We start from the raw sequence: 22247 nt of genomic DNA, 5'->3' as shown, positions 1-22247 counted from the left end.
TCCACGCCTACTGCTGGTGCTGCTGCTCAGCCCCTCCTGCCCCTCCCAGAGCTCCCTGGTGGTCTCGGCCTCGCAGTGAGGGGGCATGGCTACTGGGGGGCCCCGGGGGCTCTGGGTGTCCCGTCGAGGGTCCCACGAGAGCTGCTGCATGCTGTGGTCCTTGACGCGTGAGGGCGTCTCTCACGAGCCACCGTAGCGCTCCTGGCTCGCTCCCCCCCACATCACCCCCTTTCCCTGTCACCCAGGTCCCCGTAGCTGGGACCCCCCTGCCCTGGGGGTTACACAGCACCCTGCACGTGGCTGTGGATGCTGGGTGCATTGGAGAAGGGAAAGGGCAGGCTCCCCTCCCCAAAACGCTCACCTTTATCCCCCGGGGCAACTTCTCCTGCCGGGGGAGGTGGAGGCACAGGGGGGTGATACCAAAGCTGCTGCTCCTGCCGAGAGTGTCTTGCTGGCTCTGTAGCTCGTACACCTGGGAGGGAACGGGAGGCTGGTGCCATTTGCCAGGTTTTCTTTTTCTTTTCCCCCCTGTCCTGCCAGTGAGTGGGAGGATGCTGCCTGCACGGTCCTCGGCCAGACGGGTGCTGGCCTTGGGCACGGCATGGGAGCTGGGCCAGGCCCTGCTCCGGCCGTGTGTGCGTCCCAGTCCCTGTGGCTCTGAGCCCAGAAACAAGGGCTCTCTGTGTCCCGCCGGCTGCGGAGGCCCTTGTCTCTGCAGCGCCTGACACCAGCCGGCTTCCCCCTCTCCTTGGGGCTCCCTCCATCCCTCCTGCTTTCTGTGTCGTTCGTGTGTCATCTTTCCAAAGAAAAGCGTCAAAGAGATGCGGTTCACTCTGCTCCACCCCATCACTGCAGATGACAGCGTCTGCCTGGGTTAAAACCCCTGGACATGACATCTTCCCTGTCATGTTTACTAGCACCCCAATGCCGTGAGCATTCCCAGGGTCAGACCTGCCCTATGCTCTGCGGGATGAGGGAGCATCCTGCAGGGTCCTGGGCTCCCACTTGCTCAGTGGGGGGCAAAAGCAGCATCTGTGATTGCTGGGGTGGACTCAGAGGACTTGCTTTTAAGGCAGGAGCTGCCAGAAGATGATTGCACGCAGACCTCTCGGCTTCTTAAATCCTGCAGATGGGAGACATTCACTTTTTTCTCGCTGCAGGGCTGTTGCCCCATGGGGGAGCAACGCCGGAGCAGGCAGGGGTGTCCCAGGGCTCCTTCCTGGGAGAGTCGGGGAGTCTGGGTGCCGGATCCTGCTCAGGGTTGGCGCCAGAGCCCTCCCGTGTCCGGGAACCGGCACGTTTGGTGCAAAGGACTCGGGGGGAGGACAGGACAGCCACACTGGCTGCCCAGTGCCACTGTGTGCAGCAGTGGCTGGGGAGTGCCGCTGGGCGCGACGTGGCGGTGCTGTGCCTGTGGCTAGACGCTGCAAACGGCTCTTTTTTTTTTCTCTCTTTAGGATAAAATTAGCTGGGTCCAAACCACTTGCAAAGCCTGCTCTCCCCCAGCTCCCTCTGCAGGCCAGGGAGTGGGTTTTGGAAGGGATTTGGTCACGCAGCATCCATGCTGGGGCACAGATATTTGAAAAATACTTCTCCCCAGTTGTTCCCGTAAAGCACTAGGCACTGCGTGGCCATTGCGGCATCGGCTCAAGTCGGATGAGAAGGCTGGGACTCACCCTGCGGTGCTGGGAGCTTGCAGGAGCGGTGTGTTTGCAGTTCCCATTGGGAGGCAAGTGCCTCTCCCCGCTCCCCACGTGCGGCATGCACGCAGAGTTCATCGGAGTGGAAAACATTCTGTTCTGCCTTTGGTCCCAGCCCCGGCGTCCTTCTGGGGACGTGCATCCGTCCTGGTGTGTCACGGCTGCTGCCCCTTTGGGCATGTGGTGTCCCGCTCCCAGGGTGAGACCCCTCCACCCCAGAGCTCCTGAACATGTTTCCCCTCTCTCCCCTGCCGAGCCAGGATCTCCGCCAAGGATCTGAAGAACATGCTTTCTCAGGTCAACTACCGGGTCCCCAACATGAGGTTTCTACGGGAGAGACTCACGGTGAGTGTGTGACCCCTCCGCTCCCCTCGTTCGCGCCGGGGACCCTCGGCAGCCTATTCCCTGCCTTCGAGCAAAGCCCGGTGGTTTAACTCCCACAGCGTGTTTGCATACTGCAGAGGCTCCCAGCCTTTCCCGGGAAGGCCCCCGCCCACGGCGGCGACTGAAGAGGCGCCAGCTCCCACTGGGTGCCGCACCCTGGCCCGTTTGTGGCCAGCACCCTCTCTTCGCCCCACCCCGCCTCCCCCGCTCCCCACATGGCTCCTGGCTCTGCTCTAGGGCTTTGCCCTGCTGGGGCAGAGTGCAGGAGGACAGGCAGCGAGGCCAGCTGGTCCTGCATCCCGGGTCCTGCATCCCACTGCCACCGGGTGACAGGCGGCCAGCCCTGCCAGCGTCGCTGCAGACCCGGGAACGAAGGGTCATCTCCTGGTGTCCAGCCATTTCCACCAGCACTGAACTCCAAGGCCAAAGAGCCTCCAAAGGAGAGCCCACGCTTTGGGTCTTGCAGTTTCCAGACGCTTCAGATGCTCTCTGCGAACAGAAATTAAAATGTTCCTTTTGTAACTATTCAAGTAGAGGATAATGCTTTTTAACCAGCACTGTGATGCCTTTATGTGGGCGACCTTGGGGAATTGGGTAACTCGGTTTAGGACGTGCCTGTGTCCTGGGCACTTTGGGGTCCCGCTGGCCCCAGCAGAGGGGCAAAGGTAGGAGGCAAGGTCTGGCCAGGTTTTGGCCTCTTCATCATCCTTTCCCCTCAGGAATCCTGGTGGGAGGAGATGCTCCTCAGGCCATGCAGAGTTGCCTGTGGCCCGTGTAAAACCTCTGTTGTTTTTTTTTGCCACAGGACGTGGAGCAGAGGAACGGGGATATCACGTACGGGCAGTTTGCACAGCTCTACCGCAGCTTGATGTTCAGCGCCCAGAAAATGGTAAGAGCTGAGTTCTCCAGTGCCAGGAAGGGGAGGGAGAGACCAGATTTGTTATTGCCTTTTTAATCCTGCTGCCCTCAGCTAATAGCTCTTGTCTCCTACCTCTGGGCCAGGGATGACAGGGAGCAAAGAAGTTACTGCTTTAGGCTGGTTAGCACGGTGCTGCTTGGGCTGCTGGGCACGGGGGAGGCGGTGTGTGAGCAGAGGCTCTAGGAAATCAGAGCTGCACAGTGCTGGTGCGCCGACCCCGTTCCCTTCTTGATCAATTTTTGCTTTCACGTACGTTGGTGAGAGTGAGTGCGAACCTAATGCTTGTGCTTCTTCTTTTGCAGATGGATGTTCCGTTCCTAGAAAGGTGGATAATTCTCTGTGTTTGCTGGGGAAAGGGCTGTTTTCTTCTGCTCCATAACATGCTTTGGTGCCTGCAGCAGCATGTCAGGGAGGAGGAATGCTGCACGCCTCTTGCTTGCCACCGTGCTGCTTGCGTTTTCACACTCTGCATAAGCATCTTTGCTGTAGGCACTTCAGCTCGGGTCAGTAAGAGCTCTCTTCCTCCCAGACATCCCACTGAGATCCAGCTCAGGTCAGCTGCCGCCAAAAACGGTCAGTTGGTTTATGTGAAATACTCAGACCTTGAGCCATCTCCCAGAGGTTCTCCTTGTGGTTGGTGCTGGCTGGCCACAGCGCCAGGACTGTGCAGGCTGTGCGCCGTGCACTCCCCTCTGGCTCCTCTCCGGGCAGTGCCTGTGGTGCCACTGCCAACCGTGCCCTTCCCAGCCCTCTGTGCATCTCGGCCGTGGTAAAAAGGGCTTGAATTTAGACAGGGAAGTTAAAGAGTGAAAAACTTGTTAACTTGTCCAGTTAACATGGATTCCATAGAAAAGCGAGGTGGCAGGGACCTCAGTAGACCATCTGGTTCATCCCTCTGCCCAGGGCAGCCAGCACTGCCCAGTCCATTTCTGGGGTTTTTGGCGTTAGTCCCCAGCACAGCCCTTGGCTGTCCATTGCAGCTTGGTACGTTCGTGGACAAGTCTTTTGAGATAACCAGCTACAGATGATTCCCTGCTTCATTCCTTGCCCTGCTTCCTTGAGTCCATGTGGATACCTGTAGCTCTGTCCTGTCTACAATCACCCCTTGCCTGCCCTGTGCCTATTTAGTTCTTTTCACTCTTGTACAAGCCAGACCCTCCATATTTTTTTTTCTACAAATCAGTCCCTCTGGTGATTTTTGCTGCCCTTCACCAGTGTTTCATGTTGTCATACCCTTGGCAGTGTGAATCCTGGACTGCTCCTGGAGTAGTCCCTGGCTCTGAGATGTGGACGTATAGTCTCAGCCACTCTGTGTTTGCTGTCATGCCCTCCTCATATCTCTCTGCTCATCCAGCTCTGCTCTTGCAGCGCTCCTTGCTTGGGGCACATCTTGCTTGCATGTGCCATGGTGGTTGCGGATGGCATCTCACATGATGCTGGCAACAGTTCGTTGTGATGTGCTGCATGAGTGACCAAAACTTCTCTCTCTTTGCTTTTCAGGGGTGGCGAAAGGTCTGAGCACTTCAGGGTGTCACTGCTGGAGTTGCAGAAGTTCCTGCTGGAGTACCAGAGGGTGAGCTTGACACAGGCCCAGGGGAGGGACGAGGGGGTAGGCACCAGTATCAGTAGGGATCCAGTGCTCCAAGGGTAGCCTTGGTATGGAGCTGGGATGATTTGGTCATGGGGTGCTCTGCCTCGCACGGCCATAACCTGAGCGCATCCTTCGTGGACCAGGTGATGCAGGGGCAGCACTGGTGAGGGGAGACCTGGCTGCAGCCAGGCACCCTGGTCAGAAAAGGGACCAAGAGCAGAAGATCTGACAGGACTGGAGGTCCCAGGAGGGAGGAACTGGTCAGTGGAGGTTTGCCCAGTCCCTGTGACCTCAGCTGGTACCAAAGGCTTGCAGCAGCTGAAGTGTCATGGTCCATCCTGTCTGCTCATGAGGTCTCAGGAGCAGCCGTTCCCTTCAATTGCTGACTTTTCCATTTGGAATGGAAGTATTGGGTCATTCAGCAAGCACACCATGTGCGTTCTGAGAGGCACGCAGGCACGAGCAGCGCGTTTGCTGTCTGCGCAGACCCTTTATTCCGACTCTTGTTGGGCTCCTGTCTTGTTGCTGGTCTCCTCCAGGAGGACAGGGGTGGCTCACGAAAGCGCTGCCATGCCTCATGTGAGAGCATGGTGCCTCCTGCTTTGCACTGTCCTCCCTGTCTCCCACCGCCACCTCCCTGCCCATGGTCTGCAGCGAGCAGAGAGTTAACCAGCAAAGAGATGCAGCCGTTTCGATGGCCTAATGAAAGACAGCCAGGGAGAGAGGAGCAAAAGGAAGCCGAGTTGGCTTCTGCTGCCAAAGGAGGAGGGATGGCAGATGTGTGCAAACGAGCTATCGGAGAGAAAAATGCATGGCACTGAGAAAATGAAGACCACTTAGAAAGGGCAGATTTCTGCAGTTGAGTGCTATGCGGCATTTGTGCTGACAGTTGAATTCCTGGCAGAGATGGTCTTGTGTTAAAAACTGCCTCCTTAATGGTTAAAGCTTCTAGTCGGATGAGCTGCACGTGGTTTTGAATAATACTTTCTGAAACGGTTTCTTTTTTATGTCTCTCTTGGGGTTTGCAGGAGCTCTGGGCTGCAGATACCCTTCAGGTACAGGAATTCATGTTCAACTTTCTGAGAGACCCTTTGAGGGAGATTGATGAGCCTTATTTCTCCCTGGATGAAGTAAGAAACCTTGAATGCTAGCATGTATGGAGTGGCGTGGAGTAGGGTGTGACATCCCCAGTGCGGTGTGCGCTGTGGTGTGACAGCTCTACTGTCTGTGTCTTCACTGCGGGGTGGCAGTGCTTGAAGGGTCACAGCCGCTGTAAGCTGCATTGCTGTATGAGATGAACGTGGTGGGTCACCATGTTGCACAAGAGCTGGTTGGTGAAGAGAATGACTTCTGGGCTCTCTTCGTGTGCCGAATGTGCGCAGCTGGAAGTGCTCACCAGGCAGTCCATTTGGACGAGGAAAGGGGCTGCATTTGGCTTAATGTCCCTTTGCGGTATGTAAGGATCTTTTCAAAGCAAGGAGAGCTGAAAACAAAAGAATAAAAACAACTGGAGATGACAGTGTCGCTGGCACTCTGGACTGACTCCCACACAAAGGTCCCTTGACCCACATGGCCTTAGTGAGCTATTGCCTGCCATGTGAGCTGCAAAATAAAATGCAGAGCAGTTAATTTGTCTCCACCTGGGTCAAAGGATTTGTACACGGATATCTGGCACAGCTCAGAGGATAGGTGGGAATGCCTAAGCTGTGGTTACTCGAGCACGCTGGGTCAGGTAGCTTGCGTGCTGTCTCGGTTGCCTCTGGTCGGTCTGTGCTGAGCTTAGAAAATAGCTACCTGCTTGGTATTTGCTGACACAGTGGGTGAGGTGTGTGTGAAGCTAAACTACAGCATCCGGCTCCTCCGCATCATTAACACGCTTCTGTTTCTTTCTGAGCAGTTTCTCACCTTCCTGTTTTCCAAAGAGAACAGCATCTGGAACTCGCAGCTGGACATGGTGTGTCTGGAGAACATGAACAACCCCCTCTCCCATTACTGGATCTCCTCCTCACACAACACGTAAGGACTAGGGGATGGCTCTCTTCACCCGTCCGCTTCCAGCATCCTCTTCCCCTGTGCCAGGGTGGGATTCTCCTGATTTTGCCTGATCCCAGTGATGGGTTAAATAGACTTTTCCAAACTGGGGTCAGTACATCAGAGACCTTCCTCTTGGTGCCCCAATCCTCCCTCCATTGTTTAACCATCAACGTTTTGCTCAGACGTTATCAGCAACACACATCTATACAGACTGTGCTTTCAGGTCCTGGGCTGTCACTCTGGTGATTTTGTACCATTAGCAATGTCATCTTCCACAGCCTCCAAGGACAGATGTGATAAAAACCTGGCAGGCTGAAATTGGCCATTTTCCTTCTCTGCTGCTAGAAGAATCTTGCAGGAATCGCTTTCTTTGCAGACAGGTTCTGTCTGCGCTCCCTGTTCATGGGACGCAGTGGCAGCACCTCAGCCCAGATTTAAAGGACGGAGAGCCTAAGCCAGCTGAGCAGCATAGAGGGCAGGCAGCGAGCTCTTGTCTGCCTGCAAGAGCTGGTCTAACCCTGCTCTCGGGCCGCTTCTGCCTGGTACAAGGGGCTCTTTGTGGCACCAATGCTCTTCGAGACTTATCTCAAGAGCCAGCAGCAAGGCTGGACCTCAGAGTAGTGCTTGCAGCCCCTTGCAGCAGGGGCAGAGTTGAACCCCTCAGTTGGGGAAGATGGCAGGTCTGAAGGAACGTCGCTCCTGCCATTCCTTACATCGCAGAGGCAGGTCCGTGATGTCCCAGCAGACATCGGTGCCCACAGTGAGCGTGTTGCTTTGCTGATGTCTTCTCTCACATGAAAGGTACCTGACGGGGGATCAGTTCTCGAGCGAGTCCTCGTTGGAGGCGTACGCCCGCTGCTTGCGCATGGGATGCCGCTGTATCGAGTGTGAGTACCCAGAGCCAGCACTTCTGTCTCTGTCATCGCGATAGCTTGCGGTGGTTGGGGAGGGCTTTGTCTGGAAGGCAGGGCTGAAGGTTGACGTGCTGACAGGGCTGAGGTCGTTTGCTTTGTGAGACTGGGTGGTACGTGCCCAAGCTTTTGGTTCCCCAGAAAGATCTGGACTTTGTTACCATCCGAGGCGGTTCCCAGCAGTACTTAGTTCAGTCCGTCTCATGTCCGTGTCCTGCCTATATTCCAGCCTTTGGGCTAAGTTTCCCCCATGGGTGTCTTTCAGTGGATTGCTGGGATGGTCCCGATGGCATGCCCGTCATCTACCATGGACACACCTTAACCACCAAGATCAAGTTCTCTGATGTCTTGGTCACTATCAAGGAGCATGCCTTTGTCACCTCCGAGTAAGTACAGCAGGGACCTGGACTTCAGCTAGCAGAGCTGCCAGGAAGGCAAAGAGAGGGTAGAGCCAAGGCTGTAGCATAGTGAAGTCCACCTTTATCCAGAGATCCAGGACAAGACCATGCACCTGGGGTTTGGTGGGAGGAACGCATGTCATTGTATCTCCCAGCCAAAGGGAGATTTCTCTGAGAAAAAAGCTGTGGGAGAGAAGGCTTTGGGTAAACCCCAGCAGTTTGCCAGAGATTCTCCACTCTAAGAATTGCCAGCAGCAGTGGGGACACTTTGCTGTGGGGTGGTTACACTGAATGCACAAGAAAGCACAGATCGTTGTTGGTGCAAACTGCTCTTTGAAGGCACAGAGGCCAGGTTTTGAAATGGAGCGCAGAAGGCATTGGTTCCATCCAGACACCATGCTGGTTCTGACAGCTCTTTTCCTTCTCCCAGTTTCCCCGTCATTCTGTCCATTGAGGACCACTGCAGCATTGCTCAGCAGAGGAACATGGCTCAGAATTTCAAGAAGGTCTTTGGGGACATGCTGTTGACCAAACCAGTAGATATTTCTGCTGATGGCCTTCCATCTCCAAACCAGCTCAAGAGGAAGATTCTCATCAAGGTGAACTCCTTTCTCCAGCAAAGTTCCAGAGAACAGGGTCAGATGGGGTGAGGGTGTGGGACCAAGGGCAGCTACTTACCTCTGGAAGGGTAAGTTGGCAGTGCAGGCTTGAAAGTGGAGATCTGATGCTGAAAACAATTGGAGACGAAGAGCTCTCTTGCTTCAGAGGAGCTGCTGGGAAATAAGCTTAGCAGCTGGGTGCTGCCTTTCTTGAGAGCTTTGGGGATGTTGGTATTTCTGCTGCAGGAGTCATCTCTGGGAAGAAAGGGTGGGTCTTTACTGCCATTTGATAACCTCTGTGGGTTTTACCTTGGTCCTTTTGGTCTGGAGGAACCCACTGCAGCAGACTGGAGTTTTAGGGTTGTTCACCAGGAAATCCATGCTGCTTTTTGGGTGCCTGCTCCCCTCAAGGTGCCTGACCCGCTCTCTCATCCCACAGCACAAGAAGCTGGCAGAGGGCAGTGCTTACGAGGAGTTACCCACGTCCGTAATGTATTCAGAGAATGACATCAGCAACTCCATCAAGAACGGAATCCTCTACCTGGAAGACCCCATCAATCACGTACGTCTCGTTTTGCCACTGTCACCCTGTCACCCGGGCTGTGTACGTGGCAGGGTAACTCCGTAAGGCACTGTGTGGTGCCGGAAGGAAGGGCTGTGGTGCAAAGGATCTAAGAGACCGTTGGTCTGTCCTGTTTCTCAGGAGTCTCCGAAGGCTGGGGGAGTTTTTATGCTGGCTCTCTCCTGTGCTCTTCCCTAGGCATCTCCTGTTAGAGGCAGAAGGCTGAGCTAGAGGGAGCTCTGGGCTGATGCACTGCAGCTGCTCTTGTGTAATCCGTATAGCCTGTTGTCTGTTGCTGCAGTAAGTTCTAGTGGTGGCCTGCATTTCTAGACCTGCCTGCCTCCTACCAAGTGCCTACACACTTAACCCGCCTAAACGAGCATTCTGCTTTGTAAAGCGCCGAGCGTTCATTTTACCGTGTGCGTTTACTTATACACAGTTCACTTCTTCAGCTGCTTTGCTTTGCTGAGGATCTCTGAGGCAAAGTCACATGCGAATGAAACAGGTTTTTGGAAAATAGGAGAGTGCAATGGGAAAGCTGCATAACCATCTCGGATAGCCCCCGTGCTGAATCCATGCAGAGTGTTTCCTTTTTGCATTGATTTGCTCTTCATTTGGTCATCTCTCTTTAATACGTGCTGTGGTGTTTGCAGCGTGACCCGCAGTCACTTTGTATGTAAGACCTATCACGTGCTGTTTTTTTGCTGCTGATAAATCTGTGCTTCGTATCTGGGGGATGTCTTGGAAGCTCCTGTGACTCCACTGAAATCAGTGTTGCTGGTGACTATCCTTCGCAAACCTGATCACCCCTCACTGCTTGTGCTGATAAGGAAGAGATGATCCCATGGGTGGGTGGTGGGACAGCTTGGAGCTTCCTCAGGCGGGTCTCTTTGCCCAGAGTTTGTTTCCTTGCAGGAGTGGAACCCGCATTACTTTGTCCTGACCAGCAGCAAGATCTATTACTCTGGGGAGACAACCAGTGACCAAGGAAACGAGGATGAGGAAGAGCAAAAGGAGGTGAGGGCTCCCTTGTGTGACAGTGGGTTGTTCCCCTAGAGAAGGGACTTGACTGCCCAAGGGGTGAGCATCTCCACTGCCAGCTGACTTCAGGGGGAGATCCTGTGGTGGGAAGGGTGGGAGCCGCTTCAGAAACTCCCCGGTCCTGGTTGGAAGACCCCTGAGCAGAGCAGACTCCGGCACCACGAGCCTGCCCTCAGTAACCCAAGGCGGTGGGTTTTCCCCCTGCCAGGTGAGCAACAGCACCGAGCTTCACTCTGCGGAGAAGTGGTTTCATGGCAAGCTGGGAGCGGGACGCGATGGGCGGCACATCGCGGAGCGGCTGCTGACGGAGTACTGCATCGAGACGGGGGCCCCTGATGGCTCCTTCCTCGTCAGAGAGAGCGAGACCTTTGTTGGAGACTACACCCTCTCCTTCTGGTGAGGGCCATAGGCACCAGCCCACTGCTCGCTGTCACTCCTGGGGTAGCCTTCATCTTGACACCATCTTCGGTGGTGGGGTCCCATTCCCCAGTGGTCTGCAGTCAGGTTTCTCCCCTTTTTCTGTGCCCCAGGATGATGTCAACACACTGTCCCAGTGCAGAAGTGTCGAGTCCCTTGGGACCCATGCATGATGGGTCTCCTGTGGGGCAGGAATGCCATGTCCAGGCTGGAGCTGTGCCCGAGGCAGATGCAAAATCTCCACAGACAACCCTGGTTTACCCCCTCCCTCTTCCACAGGCGCAACGGGAAAGTGCAGCACTGCCGCATCCACTCACGGCAGGATGCTGGCAGCCCCAAGTTCTTCCTGACGGACAACCTGGTGTTCGACAGCCTCTACGACCTCATCACCCACTACCAGGAGGTGCCGCTGAGGTGTAATGAGTTTGAGATGAGGCTGACAGAGCCAGTGCCGCAGACCAATGCCCATGAGAGCAAAGAGTGAGTGTGTGTTTGGGGAGAATGGGTCATGTCCTCTGGGCAGCTGGGACCCCATGGGAAACTCTCCCAGGTCTCTCTGCAGTCATTCCTTCTGCTGGGGCTCTCTGGTCCCCACTTGCTCCCCACGGGGCTCTCTGTCGGAGCAGCTGTGCTGGCCGGCTTCGTTGTTGATGCAGCTGGTTGTCTTGAGAGCTCAGTGGAAAGAAAGGAGGTACTGGGCTTGGTTGGGATGCCCTCACCCATGCTGCCTGTCACCAAACGGCTCTGTTCCTGCCTGTCCCACAGCAAGGAGAAGACAGCCCTGTTGCAGTGTTACACATCTGATGATCTCTGCTCCCTGTCCTCCTTTTGAGGATTCAGGCAGCCTTTTGTGGGCTGGAGGGGAAACCGTGTGGCATGGCAGAGGTGTGGGACGAGCTGGATGTACAGACCTGTGCACAGTGATGTGTCTTTCCTGAAAGGTGGTACCACGCCAACCTCACCCGGGCCCAAGCCGAGCACATGCTGATGAGGGTGCCACGCGACGGAGCCTTCCTGGTGCGCAAGAGGAGCGAGCCCAGCTCCTACGCCATCTCCTTCCGGTGCGTCCCTGGGAGAGGGGTGGTGGGCTGGGGTGTTGCAGTCTGTGAAAGAGCAGGAGGGGGGCCATGAGCCTGATGTGAGCTCCCAGAGCTCTTGCTGCTCCTGGATGACCCTGGATAAGCCCCACAGCCCCTTGAGAGCCTTTGGGACCCCGCTCGTCCTCCCATCTCCTGATGGGAGATGGCTGTGCTCAGCAGCCAGCCTGGGGGCACCTTTTGCTTGGGTGTCTTTATTTTGGCAGAGACCCTCTCTTGCCAGGTGCCAAGTGGCTTCTCTCTATCTTTCCACCTGCCAGGGCGGAAGGGAAGATCAAACACTGCCGAGTGCAGCAGGAGGGCCAGACCGTGCTGCTCGGCAACTCCGAGTTCGAGAGCCTCGTGGACTTGATCAGCTACTATGAAAAGCACCCGCTGTACCGCAAGATGAAGCTGAGGTACCCCATCAACGAGGAGACGCTGGAGAAGATAGGGACAGCGGTGAGTATGGGTGGCCATTGGAAGAGCTAAGCCAAAGGATGATGAACGGGTCTGTTTTGAGCTGGTGCCTTGGAGTGGTGTTGTGTGTCAGCTCTGTGCTTCACAGTCCACAGCTTTGTGCTTCGCAGTCCATGCTCTTGGGGCTTCATGCCCTGTTGGAAACCCTTATTGGCTTGGGTGAGATTTATTGCTGCCCCCCTGACCCAGGTCAGCAGGGCGTGTGGGCTTGGGCATCTGTTTGCTGTGTGCAGCAGCATCTTTGGTCTTGTGCCTTCCCTGGGGCGTTCTCCCTACCGCCCCCAAGGGAGGGGACCTGTTCTCCTGCAGAGACACAGTTGTCACCACTGGCCCTTTGCTTCGACAGGAGCCAGACTACGGAGCCCTTTACGAGGGACGCCACCCCGGGTTCTACGTGGAAGCCAACCCCATGCCCACCTTCAAGGTATGTTCTCTCTGCTTGGCGTGAAACAACCTGCAGGGCCTGAGGGTTTAGCAAGTGTCTCTTTATTTTCCAAGAGCTGTATTATTTTGCACACTCATTTCTAGACCATGCAGGAAGACGTGCTCTAGGCTGAGCCCGCAGGTTCCCAGGCTGGGCTGCCTCTTGTTCTGAACTCTCCAGACTAAACCCATCAGTGGCTCCAGCCCCAAGAAAAGTGCCAGTGCGGGGCCATACCAGACTTGTGACCTCTGGTGTGGCATAAATGGGGGCCTTGATTTGTTCTGCAGGGGTCACTGGGGTCTGGCAGCCTCTGACAGCAGGGTTGGATGCTGCCTGCACATGACGTGGCTCACAGCCCCCCCAGCAAACACGTCTGCAGTGGGACGTGATGTCTCATCCTGTGGGCTTGTTGTCCATGTGACCACTCGCTGCCTGGCCTCACGGGACCCTTCCTCATTGCAGTGCGCAGTCAAAGCCCTGTTCGACTACAAGGCACAGCGGGAGGACGAGCTCACCTTCACCAAAAATGCCATCATCCAGAATGTGGAGAAACAGGAAGGAGGCTGGTGAGTTGGTCCTGAGCCTCCTTTTTCCCTCAGGGACACAGTCAAACCTTGGTGTCACCATCCGTACAAAGGTGTGCCCCCTCTAGGGCTGGGTCTGTTTGGGGTTTGCCCACAAGCTGCACAGCCCCAAAGCCTCGTGACCCCAAAAGCAGATGATGGAAGAGCTGCCTGTTGCCCGTGACCCCCAGTCAGGATGCTCTGGGATCCCAGGATGGTTGCTGACTCTTCCCTCTCTTCTAGGTGGAGAGGAGACTATGGCGGCAAGAAGCAGCTGTGGTTCCCTTCCAACTATGTAGAGGAAATTACTGGTCCCAACAGCCTGGAGCCGGAGCGAGAGGTGAGCTTGTGCCTGAGCGGAGCAAGGAGGGGTGGTGGGGAGGAGTGCAAGTGCGCAGCCCCCGCGCTCGGCCACGCTGCCCAGCGCCGTGCCCAGCACTGTGCCCAGCACCATCCTGCCTGTGCTTCATTCCCAGCAGCAGCTGGATGAGAACAGCCCCCTGGGAGACCTGCTCGGAGGTGTCCTGGACGTGCCCTCCTGCCAGATCGGTGAGTGCTAAGGAGGGATGAAGGAGTGGGGGGTGTTACAGCTGTTGGCAGGTCTTTTGGGCCAAAGGGCTTTGGTCTCCATCTGTCTCTAGGCAGCCCTGTGCCTACCGTGAGAGAGTGTGTGTCTACAGTGTGTGCTTGCCGTGTGGTGACACACTCTGCTGCTGCTCCCAGCACAGAGGGTGCCTCGGGGTTTAGGGCTCAGGCGTGTCCCTGCAGCTGGAGTACAGCCGAGTGCCACCGGGGGTCCTGCCAAGGAGCTGCTCCAGCACACCTTGAGCCTGCTCTCAGGGGGCAGCCGCCCCATGGGCAAGGGAGCTCGGACCGATTTTGTAGGCTCCTCCGTATCTGTGAGGATTTGTCCTCCCTCGCATACGTGGCGTCCAGCCTCCCTACCAGGCTGCCGCGGGCCCTGGGGCTCCAGGGCACTGGCCAAGCTGGGTCCGGGCTGCAGCTCTCTGCTGTCCCTTGGCTCCCCAGAGTCCAGAGGACGTTGTGCTCCAGGTGGCTGTTCCCACCTGGGCACTTCAGGGCCCAGAGTGAAGAAGATGCAGGAATGGGAGGAAGAGGGCATTACAAGAGTCCCGGGACAGCCGTGAGAGTCCCTCCGTGTCTGTCCTCTCCCTTCCTCCCTCTGTGGTCTGAAGGCCTTGGCTCAGCATCTGCTTGTGACCTTGCCCTCTGCTCCCTCTCCCCACACAGCCATCCGCCCCGAGGGGAAGAACAACCGCCTCTTCGTCTTCTCCATTAGCATGGCCTCGGTGTCACGCTTGTCCCTTGATGTGGCAGCCGATACGCATGAGGACTTGCTGGACTGGGTGAAGAAGATCCGGGAGGCAGCCCAGACGGCTGACGCACGGGTGAGTCTGGAGAGCCCAGGGGACACATCTCCCTGCCAAGTCCTGGATTTTCCAGGAGATGAGGAGCAGGTGGAGGCTGGTGGAGGTGGTGGTGAGGTGGCAGCCTGCGATGACTGGCAGAGCAGTTACAAAGCCAGAGTAATCTTTGACAGTATAGCAAGGGGTGGTGGCCACACATTGTGGCTTGAGAGGTACAGGCTGGACATCTGGGAAGATTGATCCATCAAGAGGACCTCGGGAGGTGGGGGATCTCCCATTTGTGGAGGGTGGCAAGGCTCAGATACAAGGCCACAGCTGCCCTGCACTGGTACCGGTGCCAGTCCTGCTCCAGGCAGGAGGTAGGACTCACCAAGGGCCCTTCCTATAGGTGCTTTTGTGGTGTCCCCCCATGCAGACCCAGCACAAGGGTCTGTGGCCAGCACTGCTGTTGACCGCAGTTGGTGAGCTGGGTTTTCCAATGCTGCTGCTCCCACCTGGCCCTGACACCTCTCTCTCCCTTTCTTGGCAGCTCTCCGAAGGGAAGATGATGGAGAGGAGGAAGAAGATAGCCCTGGAGCTTTCGGAGCTGGTGGTCTATTGCCGACCTGTGCCCTTCGATGAAGAGAGTGAGCATCTGCTGGTCTGGTGGCCACCGCAGGCAGTCACCGTGGCATTACAGACCCCACGGTGTGCCCTGAGGTGCTGTTTGGGCTAGATCTCAGCAGAGGGCAGGTGTCCAAAGCAAACTGGAACCAGTTTACATTGGAGCTCTGGAAATGTCCTTCTCCAGAGGGTGGAAGTTCCCTTCCCCCATCCCTCTGCTGCTGGGATCTGTCACCATCCAGAGCAGCTGCTGACGGAGTGAGGCTGTGAAGCATCACACCCCATCACCGAGAGCGGTTCCGATGCTTTCAGCCATTGGGGTTGGGCACCCAGCAAACGCCCACCAGGGCAGAGCAGGATCTGCACAACCTGATGGTGGCTGAGCAAAGGGAGGAGAGGATGGTGTTAGGAAGGGGCCCAGGGTGGTTGATGTGTCTGGAAAGGCAATGTGCTCCTGGCTTACATTGTGCTGTCTCCTCCCAGAGATCGGCACAGAGAGGGCCTGTTACCGAGACATGTCTTCCTTCCCCGAGACCAAGGCGGAAAAGTACGTCAACAAGATCAAAGGCAAGAAGTTCCTGCAGTACAACCGCCTGCAGCTCTCTCGCATCTACCCCAAGGGCCAGCGCCTTGACTCCTCCAACTACGACCCCCTGCCCATGTGGATCTGCGGCAGTCAGCTGGTAGCGCTCAACTTCCAGACCCCAGGTGAGGGCAGCGGGCAGGGAAGGTGGGCAGGCTCCCAGGGCACCCTGTGCCTCCTCCCAGCCAGCTGCCTGCAGCCCTGCTAACCCGCTACTGGCACACGGTGGGTCTAGGAGGGGGTCTGCAGTCTCTGTGCCGGGTGCAGGGAGCGGGACCTGGCGTTCATGTCCAGGCACGTGGCTGCCGCAGCAGGGATGTGCTCCGGAGGGCTGGATTGACCTGGGCTTAGCCAGGGGCTTGTGGTGCCATGAGAACAGGTGAAACGGAGAGGAAGCAGGGGGTTCCTCCAAGGTCCCTGGCAGCAGGCAGAGTGGGCAGGGGGTGTACCAAAGGGGACAGTGCAGCCCCAGCCCTGGGACGCCAGCTGGCTGCAGGGTCCGAGTCAAGCTCACTGTTCTGCTCACATTTCCCAGCTTCCACTCCTGCTCCTGCCATGCAGTCCAGCCATCCCCTTTCGCTGGCTTTTGCCAAACCCTGCTGTGAGCCTGTTCAGCTCACCAACCCACCAGAAAACTACCTCCTCTTTTTTCCTGCTGGCTTTTTCATTCCTTTTGTGAATTCAAGTATTTCACAGGGCGGTTTGGCAAATGCCAGAGCCAGCACAAGGAAAGCTGAAAGGAGAGGGAGGAAAAGAAGGGGGTGACCCATGAAGCACTGGTTAGTTGGGCAGATCGTGCATGAGAAAGTCACCCCATGGCCCCTGCACGTACACAGGCCGCAGGCGCCATGGCACACGAGGCATTGCCAAGGGATGGGCCAGGTCCCCTTGCAAAGGGCTTCGCACGAGGCACCGATACCCCAGGTGATCAGGCTTGTGGAAGGGGCACAGGGCCTCCTCCCTCCATCTCCTGCCTGTGCTCTGCAGACAAGCCCATGCAGATGAACCAGGCCTTGTTCATGTCCAGCGGCCAGTGTGGGTACGTCTTGCAACCAACCAACATGCGGGATGACATCTTTGACCCCTTCGACAAGAGCACGCTGCGGGGGACTGAGCCGCTCTCCATCTCCATTGAGGTCAGTCCCTCATCCCAGCGTGGGGTCAGATCTAGGCAGTTATACCGAGCTTGGGGTGAGATAACGTTTTTTCCGAGTTCCTGGCCTCTGTCTACAGATGCTCCTCACCAAACTCCTCAGCTCCTGCTTAAGAGCTGTCCTGCAGTGCAGGCTTGGGGAGACCCATGGGTGCTGCTGAGGGAAGTGCCACCAACCTCCCTGGGCGCCTGGAGAGGAGTAGCAGGAGCATCCCTGGGTGGTCCCCCCGGGACCCTCTCCCGCCCAGGCCCAGTGCCGGCAGGTGGCATCCACGAGCCGCAGAGGTGGCATCCCTGTCCCTGGAGCTTGGCCGGGACTGCCCGAGCACAGGATGGCTCTCAGCGGGGTAACACAAGAGCTGCGCCGTGTCCCCTCCTTGTCACCGAGATGCTCCAGGCTCAACATCACCGACCTTGCTGTGTCCCCTCAGGAAGATGCTCGAGGTCGGAGCAGGCTGCGTCAGAGCCCATTTCTGTGTTGCACTGCTGGTGATAAGAGGGTGGGGGGCTGCTGGTGGGGGGTCCCGGAGGACTGCAGGTGCTTGTTGATCTTTTTCTTCACGGATGGCGGGACTGGGGCTGGGCTGTTCACATGTCACCTCACGGAGCCGCATGGCAGAAGCTCTGCAGGGCAATGGGACAGCTCGCCAGACAAAACTCCTGGAGGGATGGCAAGGCCATGGCTGTGCCAAACCCTATGGCTCTCATGCTTGGACCGGTGGCTGTCCGATGAGCCTGTACAGGCATCCCAAGGGGTCGCGGAGCCGAGCTGACTATGTGTGGGCCGGCAGCATCCTCTGCAAGTCCCTCCGTCTCAGCCAGGTTTCTGGCAACATGCACAAACTGCAGCTCCTCTGAGGCCACCTCTGTTTCGGAGTGTTCCCACCTGAGAGCCATTGCCTGGCTCAGGCGGGACACCTCATCACGTCCCATCTGCACCATCAACCCCATGTCCACTGTCTCCCTAAAAATTCCCGTCTATTTTCCAAACTCCTTCTGCATCCTGGGATGCAGCTGCAACCAGCAGGTGCCAAGAGTTGCTGTGCCGTAGCCTGTCACCGTCTCCTTTAAGAGACAGGCTCAGCCGTTTGTCCGCTGGCAAAACTGCCCAATGTCCCCACCAAGGCCAGCTTTCACGGATGGAGAAGCCGTCTCGAGCCCAGCATGACTCAAAGCACATGATCCAGCATTGGCAGCACATCCTTCCCCTGCAACAGCAGCGTGCCGACAGCACGCTGGAGCGACATATGGCCCCTGGCAAGAGGGAGGGGGGATTTCTTTCTCCTGCAAGGAAGCAGGTTGTCGCTGGAGTTGAGCACAGACTGTGCTGTGAACAGGAGGCAGAGCAGCAGCAGAGAGCAGGTCCTTTCCGTCCTCAAGCCAAGGCAAGAGGGCCGAGACGTTTCGGCAGAGAAAGGGGGTGTCCAGCATAGCTCCAGGCAGGGGAAGGCAGCGCGGCTTGGCAGCCCAGCTGCAGCTTGGCAGGCCCGAGGGGGATGCTGTGGCCCAGGCCTGGCTGTGCAGGCAGTGGACAGGAACCTGGGGCAGTTCAGCTGCCTTTTTTTATCCCTTACAGGTCAAACTGGTGGTCGGTAACACCATAGCAGCTTCCAGGGGTGGGAGCTGTTTTTCTCCAAGGGGCAGGCTGCGCTGGGCTGGCTGTCGGTGTCTCTTCTCTCTCCAATTAGTAGAGCCAGGGTGATTTATTTGGAAAGAAAATGTCTTCATATGCCAACACGTTTTTTTTTTTCCTTTGCTCCTTTCTCTTACCAAGTCTCTCCTGCTCTCTGCCCAGGTCCTGGGGGCCCGGCACCTTCCCAAAAATGGAAGGGGAATCGTTTGTCCTTTCGTGGAGGTGGAGGTGTCTGGGGCCGAGTATGACAACGCCAAGCAGAAAACTGAGATTGTGGGTGAGTGGGTTAGCGAAGGGAAGAGAGAGGGAGGTGCCGCCACCCCTGACCGTGGGGTGAGCCGTGGGGCACAGGGCTCGGTGGGGGCTGCCTGTTGACAGCAATGTTTTCTGACTAGCGGACAACGGCCTGAACCCTCTCTGGACCCCGAAGCAGTTCCACTTTCAGGTCAGCAACCCCGACTTTGCCTTCCTCCGCTTCGTGGTGTATGAGGAGGACATGTTCAGCGACGAGAACTTCCTGGCTCAGGCCACCTTCCTGGTGAAAGGCTTGAAGACGGGTAAAGCACTGGGGGAAGTGTGTGTGGGGGTGTCATGGTGGTCCTCCCCAGTTTGCTAATTGCATCATTAGCCAGGGAGATGCAGAGTTTCATGGGAGGACGCTGTCAGTCACCAGGCTGGCGCAGTCCCTCCTGTCCCCAGGACAGGTCACATCCCCAGCCAGGTAAAGGAAGGAAGAAGCCATTTGCTGACATGCCCTGCGGCCGACTGCCACTTGAGGGGAGCTGGGGGGGTTGGAGAAAACCCCCTTGAGTTCTGTGCTGGGGGCTGACACTGCCCATGCCACGAGTGACGCCGGGGCTGTCTCTGCCGCAGGCTTCCGAGCCGTACCCCTGAAGAACAACTACAGCGAGAACCTGGAGCTGGCTTCCCTGCTCGTCAAGATAGACATTTTCCCTAGCAAGGTAAGGCTGGGTCACACACAAGGCGACTGTGCCGCAGGGCTGAGGAGCAAAGGCAGCGAGCCCTGCCTGGCCCGCCGGGTGCTGCCCGCCATCCTGCTCCGCTCGCCTCCGTGGCGGCACGGCTCTGCGCTGCCGGCAGGTCAGTGCAGCGAAGCTCAGCGTTGCCTGGCCTGAGCACATGTGGGATGTCTTGAGTTTCCCGTGCTGCTCTGTAGTGATGCACAGAGGGATGCTGGTGGGATGGCAAGCACTGGGCTTGCCTCCTGCAGTGAGCCGGGGCATTTCAGGCAGGGTCCTGCCTGGGCTGCATTTGACTTGCCTGGTTATCCCTTCAGCAAAAGCTGAAGGAGACAGATTTGCTCCGTCCCAGTTCCTGTCTGCACTCCAGGGAAGTTACAGCTCAGTATCACGGAGCCTGTGTGGCCCGGGGCCGTCGTGTTGGCATAAGCAGAGGGCAGAGCTCTTTCAGGGACAGATGCTTCTTTTATTTCTTCATTTAGAATGATGTTGGAGGGAGCCAGCAATGTTTGTTAAAGACAGAGCAGCTGCACATTGCAAACCCTGAGACCCTGCTTGTAGGGCAGGCAGGGCACTGAACCAGGACTGCCTTTACTGCAGGACATACACTTTGAAATCCCACACCCTTTACGACTGTGGGTTTTTTCCTGATCCAAGCAGGAGAATGGCGAAATAAACCTCTTCAGTGCTTCAGCTCTACGGGAACGAGCAGGGGATGCTTCCAATCAGCTGCTGGCGAGCAGAGGCAGAGAGGGGTCCTTCGAGTCGCGGTACCAGCAGCCCTTTGAGGACTTCCGTGTGTCACAGGAGCAGCTGGCTGACCACTTCGAGAGCCGGGAGCGGAGGTATGCCAGTGCTCCTTCAGCTCTTCCCAGCATGAGACTCCCCCAAGCATTTGGCCTCCTTGGCACAGGCTGATAAACGTAGCCTCCGCTCACCCAGAGCAGAGCTGCAGCCTTGGTTGCTTTGTGGAAACCCTAAATTTCAGCATGACAGTTGTGTCACGCCTGGGGGAGTCACCCCTTTGGGGTCTGTGGGAGTAGGGTGGGACAAGGAGCTGCCACCCCACAGCCGGGGGACGTGCTTTTCCCTTTCCCCTGGCACGGGGGACGGGCCGAGCCCCCGCTTTCCTCCCGCGGGGCAGCTTTTGGCACCTTGGTCATCCCTGGGCCAGCCTCAGCCGTGTCCCCCTCTCTGTGCCCCGCTGCAGGGTACTGCGGAGGACCCGCGTCAACGGGGACAACCGGCTGTAGCCCATCTCAGCGGGCGAAAGCACCTCCAGTGCTTGTGAATCTCACGGCACGCTGTGAACTGGTTTCTATGGAAACGGCACTGCTATGGCCTACTTTCAGGCAGCTTTTCCAGTTTCTCTGCTGAAGGGTGTTCCAGTGGAGAACTAAAAAAAAAAAAAAGAGAATATTGGAAAAAAAAAACCCCACCACCAAACCCCTAACCAACCCCAAACACCCACCAACCTTCACTATCACGCCCTTAACAAAGCGCATCGGTGCGTACCGCCTGCCAGCCGCCGAGGTGAGAGACAAAACTGTCTATAATCACAAGGAAAGAGACCCAAAAAAACCCCACCCAGCGCTCTGCCGTCGCTGCTCTGCCTGTATTCCCGGAGATGCCGCTCCTGCGCAGCCACCGGAGGCCCTTTGCCGTACCCGTTCCCAGCACGCCGGGCCGGGGGGACTTGGGCGACCGAGGCAGCACGTACCTCTGTCCTGGCGGCATCGCATCTACCTACCTGTATAGCCACTGCCTTTGGGTCCAGTAGTGAAACTCTACGGTTACAAGGCCGCTCTAGCTTTAAACGACAATAAAAGTGTCAGTATTACGTGCGTGGTGGCTCGGGTGTCTGGTGGTTTGCCCCCTGCTGCAGCAGCACCGGTGCTGCATCGAGGAGCTGGGGTACAGCCCTGCCTGGGGCGCCGCGCTGCTCCCACCTTCCTCCTGCCTTTAGGGAGTTGGCAGCTACTGGGGGTAGAAATAACCAGGAGCAGCCCCTTTGTTCACTCGAAAGGGTAAAAGAATGTGCTACAGCTGACCATACTTTTCTGAACCGGACTGGGGACTAGGAGGGCTCCTGGGCTGTCTGGGCTCCAGCACGCTGCCGGCTCACTTGCTGGTGGCCTTGCCCCGCAGGTAAGTTGTCGTGCTTTTAAAATGAAGGTGAGGGGTGCGACAGCATTCCCTGCTCCTGGACAAGCAACCAGCAGCTCTCACCATCGCCCAGCGTGAGCACCGGGCATAGGGCAGCCCTGCACCCCACAGCCCACGGGCTTCCCCAAACCTGAGTGCAATCACCACTCGACTCGCGGTCATCTTTTACGCTCTTTATTTAGGAACAACCAAAAATGTCTGGTTTCATTTCAACAAACTGTACAAGCAAGCTCTTCCCCTTGCCCACCCTCACATCCACATATACAAAAGGAAGGGAAACTTGCCGTTCACTTCTCAGAAGTGGCATTGTTGCTACAGGGAGTTTTTGCCCTCAGAATAAGAGCAGGTAAAGTCCATAGCAGGTACAAGCTACCCTAGCCCTAGTAATAGCCACAGCCCACAATCACAGGCAGCTTCACTTTTTTTTTTCTCTTTAAAACCTTTACCAAAAGTAAAAACTATTTCCTGTCTCACACGATTGCCACGGTGACCATCTAAAATTGTGGTCTTAAAAAAAAAAAAAAACAAACACAATAATAACCCCACTGGACCCCCCCACACCTCCCCGGTACAAAGACTGTTTACACAGCAGAGCCCTTGCTCTGCTCCTTAGCCGCACGGCCACCCTTATGAAAGGTCCCG

General features: G+C 56.9%; 1 protein-coding gene across 1 annotated transcript in view; it reads left to right on the top strand.

The window, feature by feature from the left end:
- The window catches only part of PLCG1 (phospholipase C gamma 1), a gene marked incomplete at its 5' end in the record, with an annotated part of 48973 nt that extends 27692 nt beyond the window's left edge, over positions 1–21281 (top strand). The window contains 28 exons of the mRNA XM_082007345.1: positions 1961–2045; positions 2890–2973; positions 3306–3328; positions 4504–4576; positions 5623–5724; positions 6492–6610; positions 7430–7515; positions 7805–7925; positions 8368–8536; positions 8976–9098; positions 10014–10115; positions 10348–10535; positions 10836–11036; positions 11498–11617; positions 11914–12094; positions 12459–12536; positions 12999–13102; positions 13343–13439; positions 13579–13648; positions 14351–14508; positions 15017–15113; positions 15574–15798; positions 16661–16809; positions 18622–18736; positions 18855–19016; positions 19333–19421; positions 20097–20284; positions 20650–21281. Coding sequence (XP_081863471.1) covers positions 1961–2045; positions 2890–2973; positions 3306–3328; positions 4504–4576; positions 5623–5724; positions 6492–6610; positions 7430–7515; positions 7805–7925; positions 8368–8536; positions 8976–9098; positions 10014–10115; positions 10348–10535; positions 10836–11036; positions 11498–11617; positions 11914–12094; positions 12459–12536; positions 12999–13102; positions 13343–13439; positions 13579–13648; positions 14351–14508; positions 15017–15113; positions 15574–15798; positions 16661–16809; positions 18622–18736; positions 18855–19016; positions 19333–19421; positions 20097–20284; positions 20650–20692 — 3352 coding nt within the window. The 3' untranslated portion in view covers positions 20693–21281. The remainder of the gene's footprint in view (positions 1–1960; positions 2046–2889; positions 2974–3305; positions 3329–4503; positions 4577–5622; positions 5725–6491; positions 6611–7429; positions 7516–7804; positions 7926–8367; positions 8537–8975; positions 9099–10013; positions 10116–10347; positions 10536–10835; positions 11037–11497; positions 11618–11913; positions 12095–12458; positions 12537–12998; positions 13103–13342; positions 13440–13578; positions 13649–14350; positions 14509–15016; positions 15114–15573; positions 15799–16660; positions 16810–18621; positions 18737–18854; positions 19017–19332; positions 19422–20096; positions 20285–20649) is intronic.
- Positions 21282–22247: the final 966 nt, after the last annotated feature.

This window comes from Phaethon aethereus (genome assembly GCF_964289735.1).
Source record: "Phaethon aethereus genome assembly, chromosome: 16".
NCBI lineage: Eukaryota > Metazoa > Chordata > Aves > Phaethontiformes > Phaethontidae > Phaethon > Phaethon aethereus.
The sequence above is the reverse complement of the archived record's forward strand: the minus strand, read 5'-3'. Positions and strand labels throughout refer to the sequence as shown.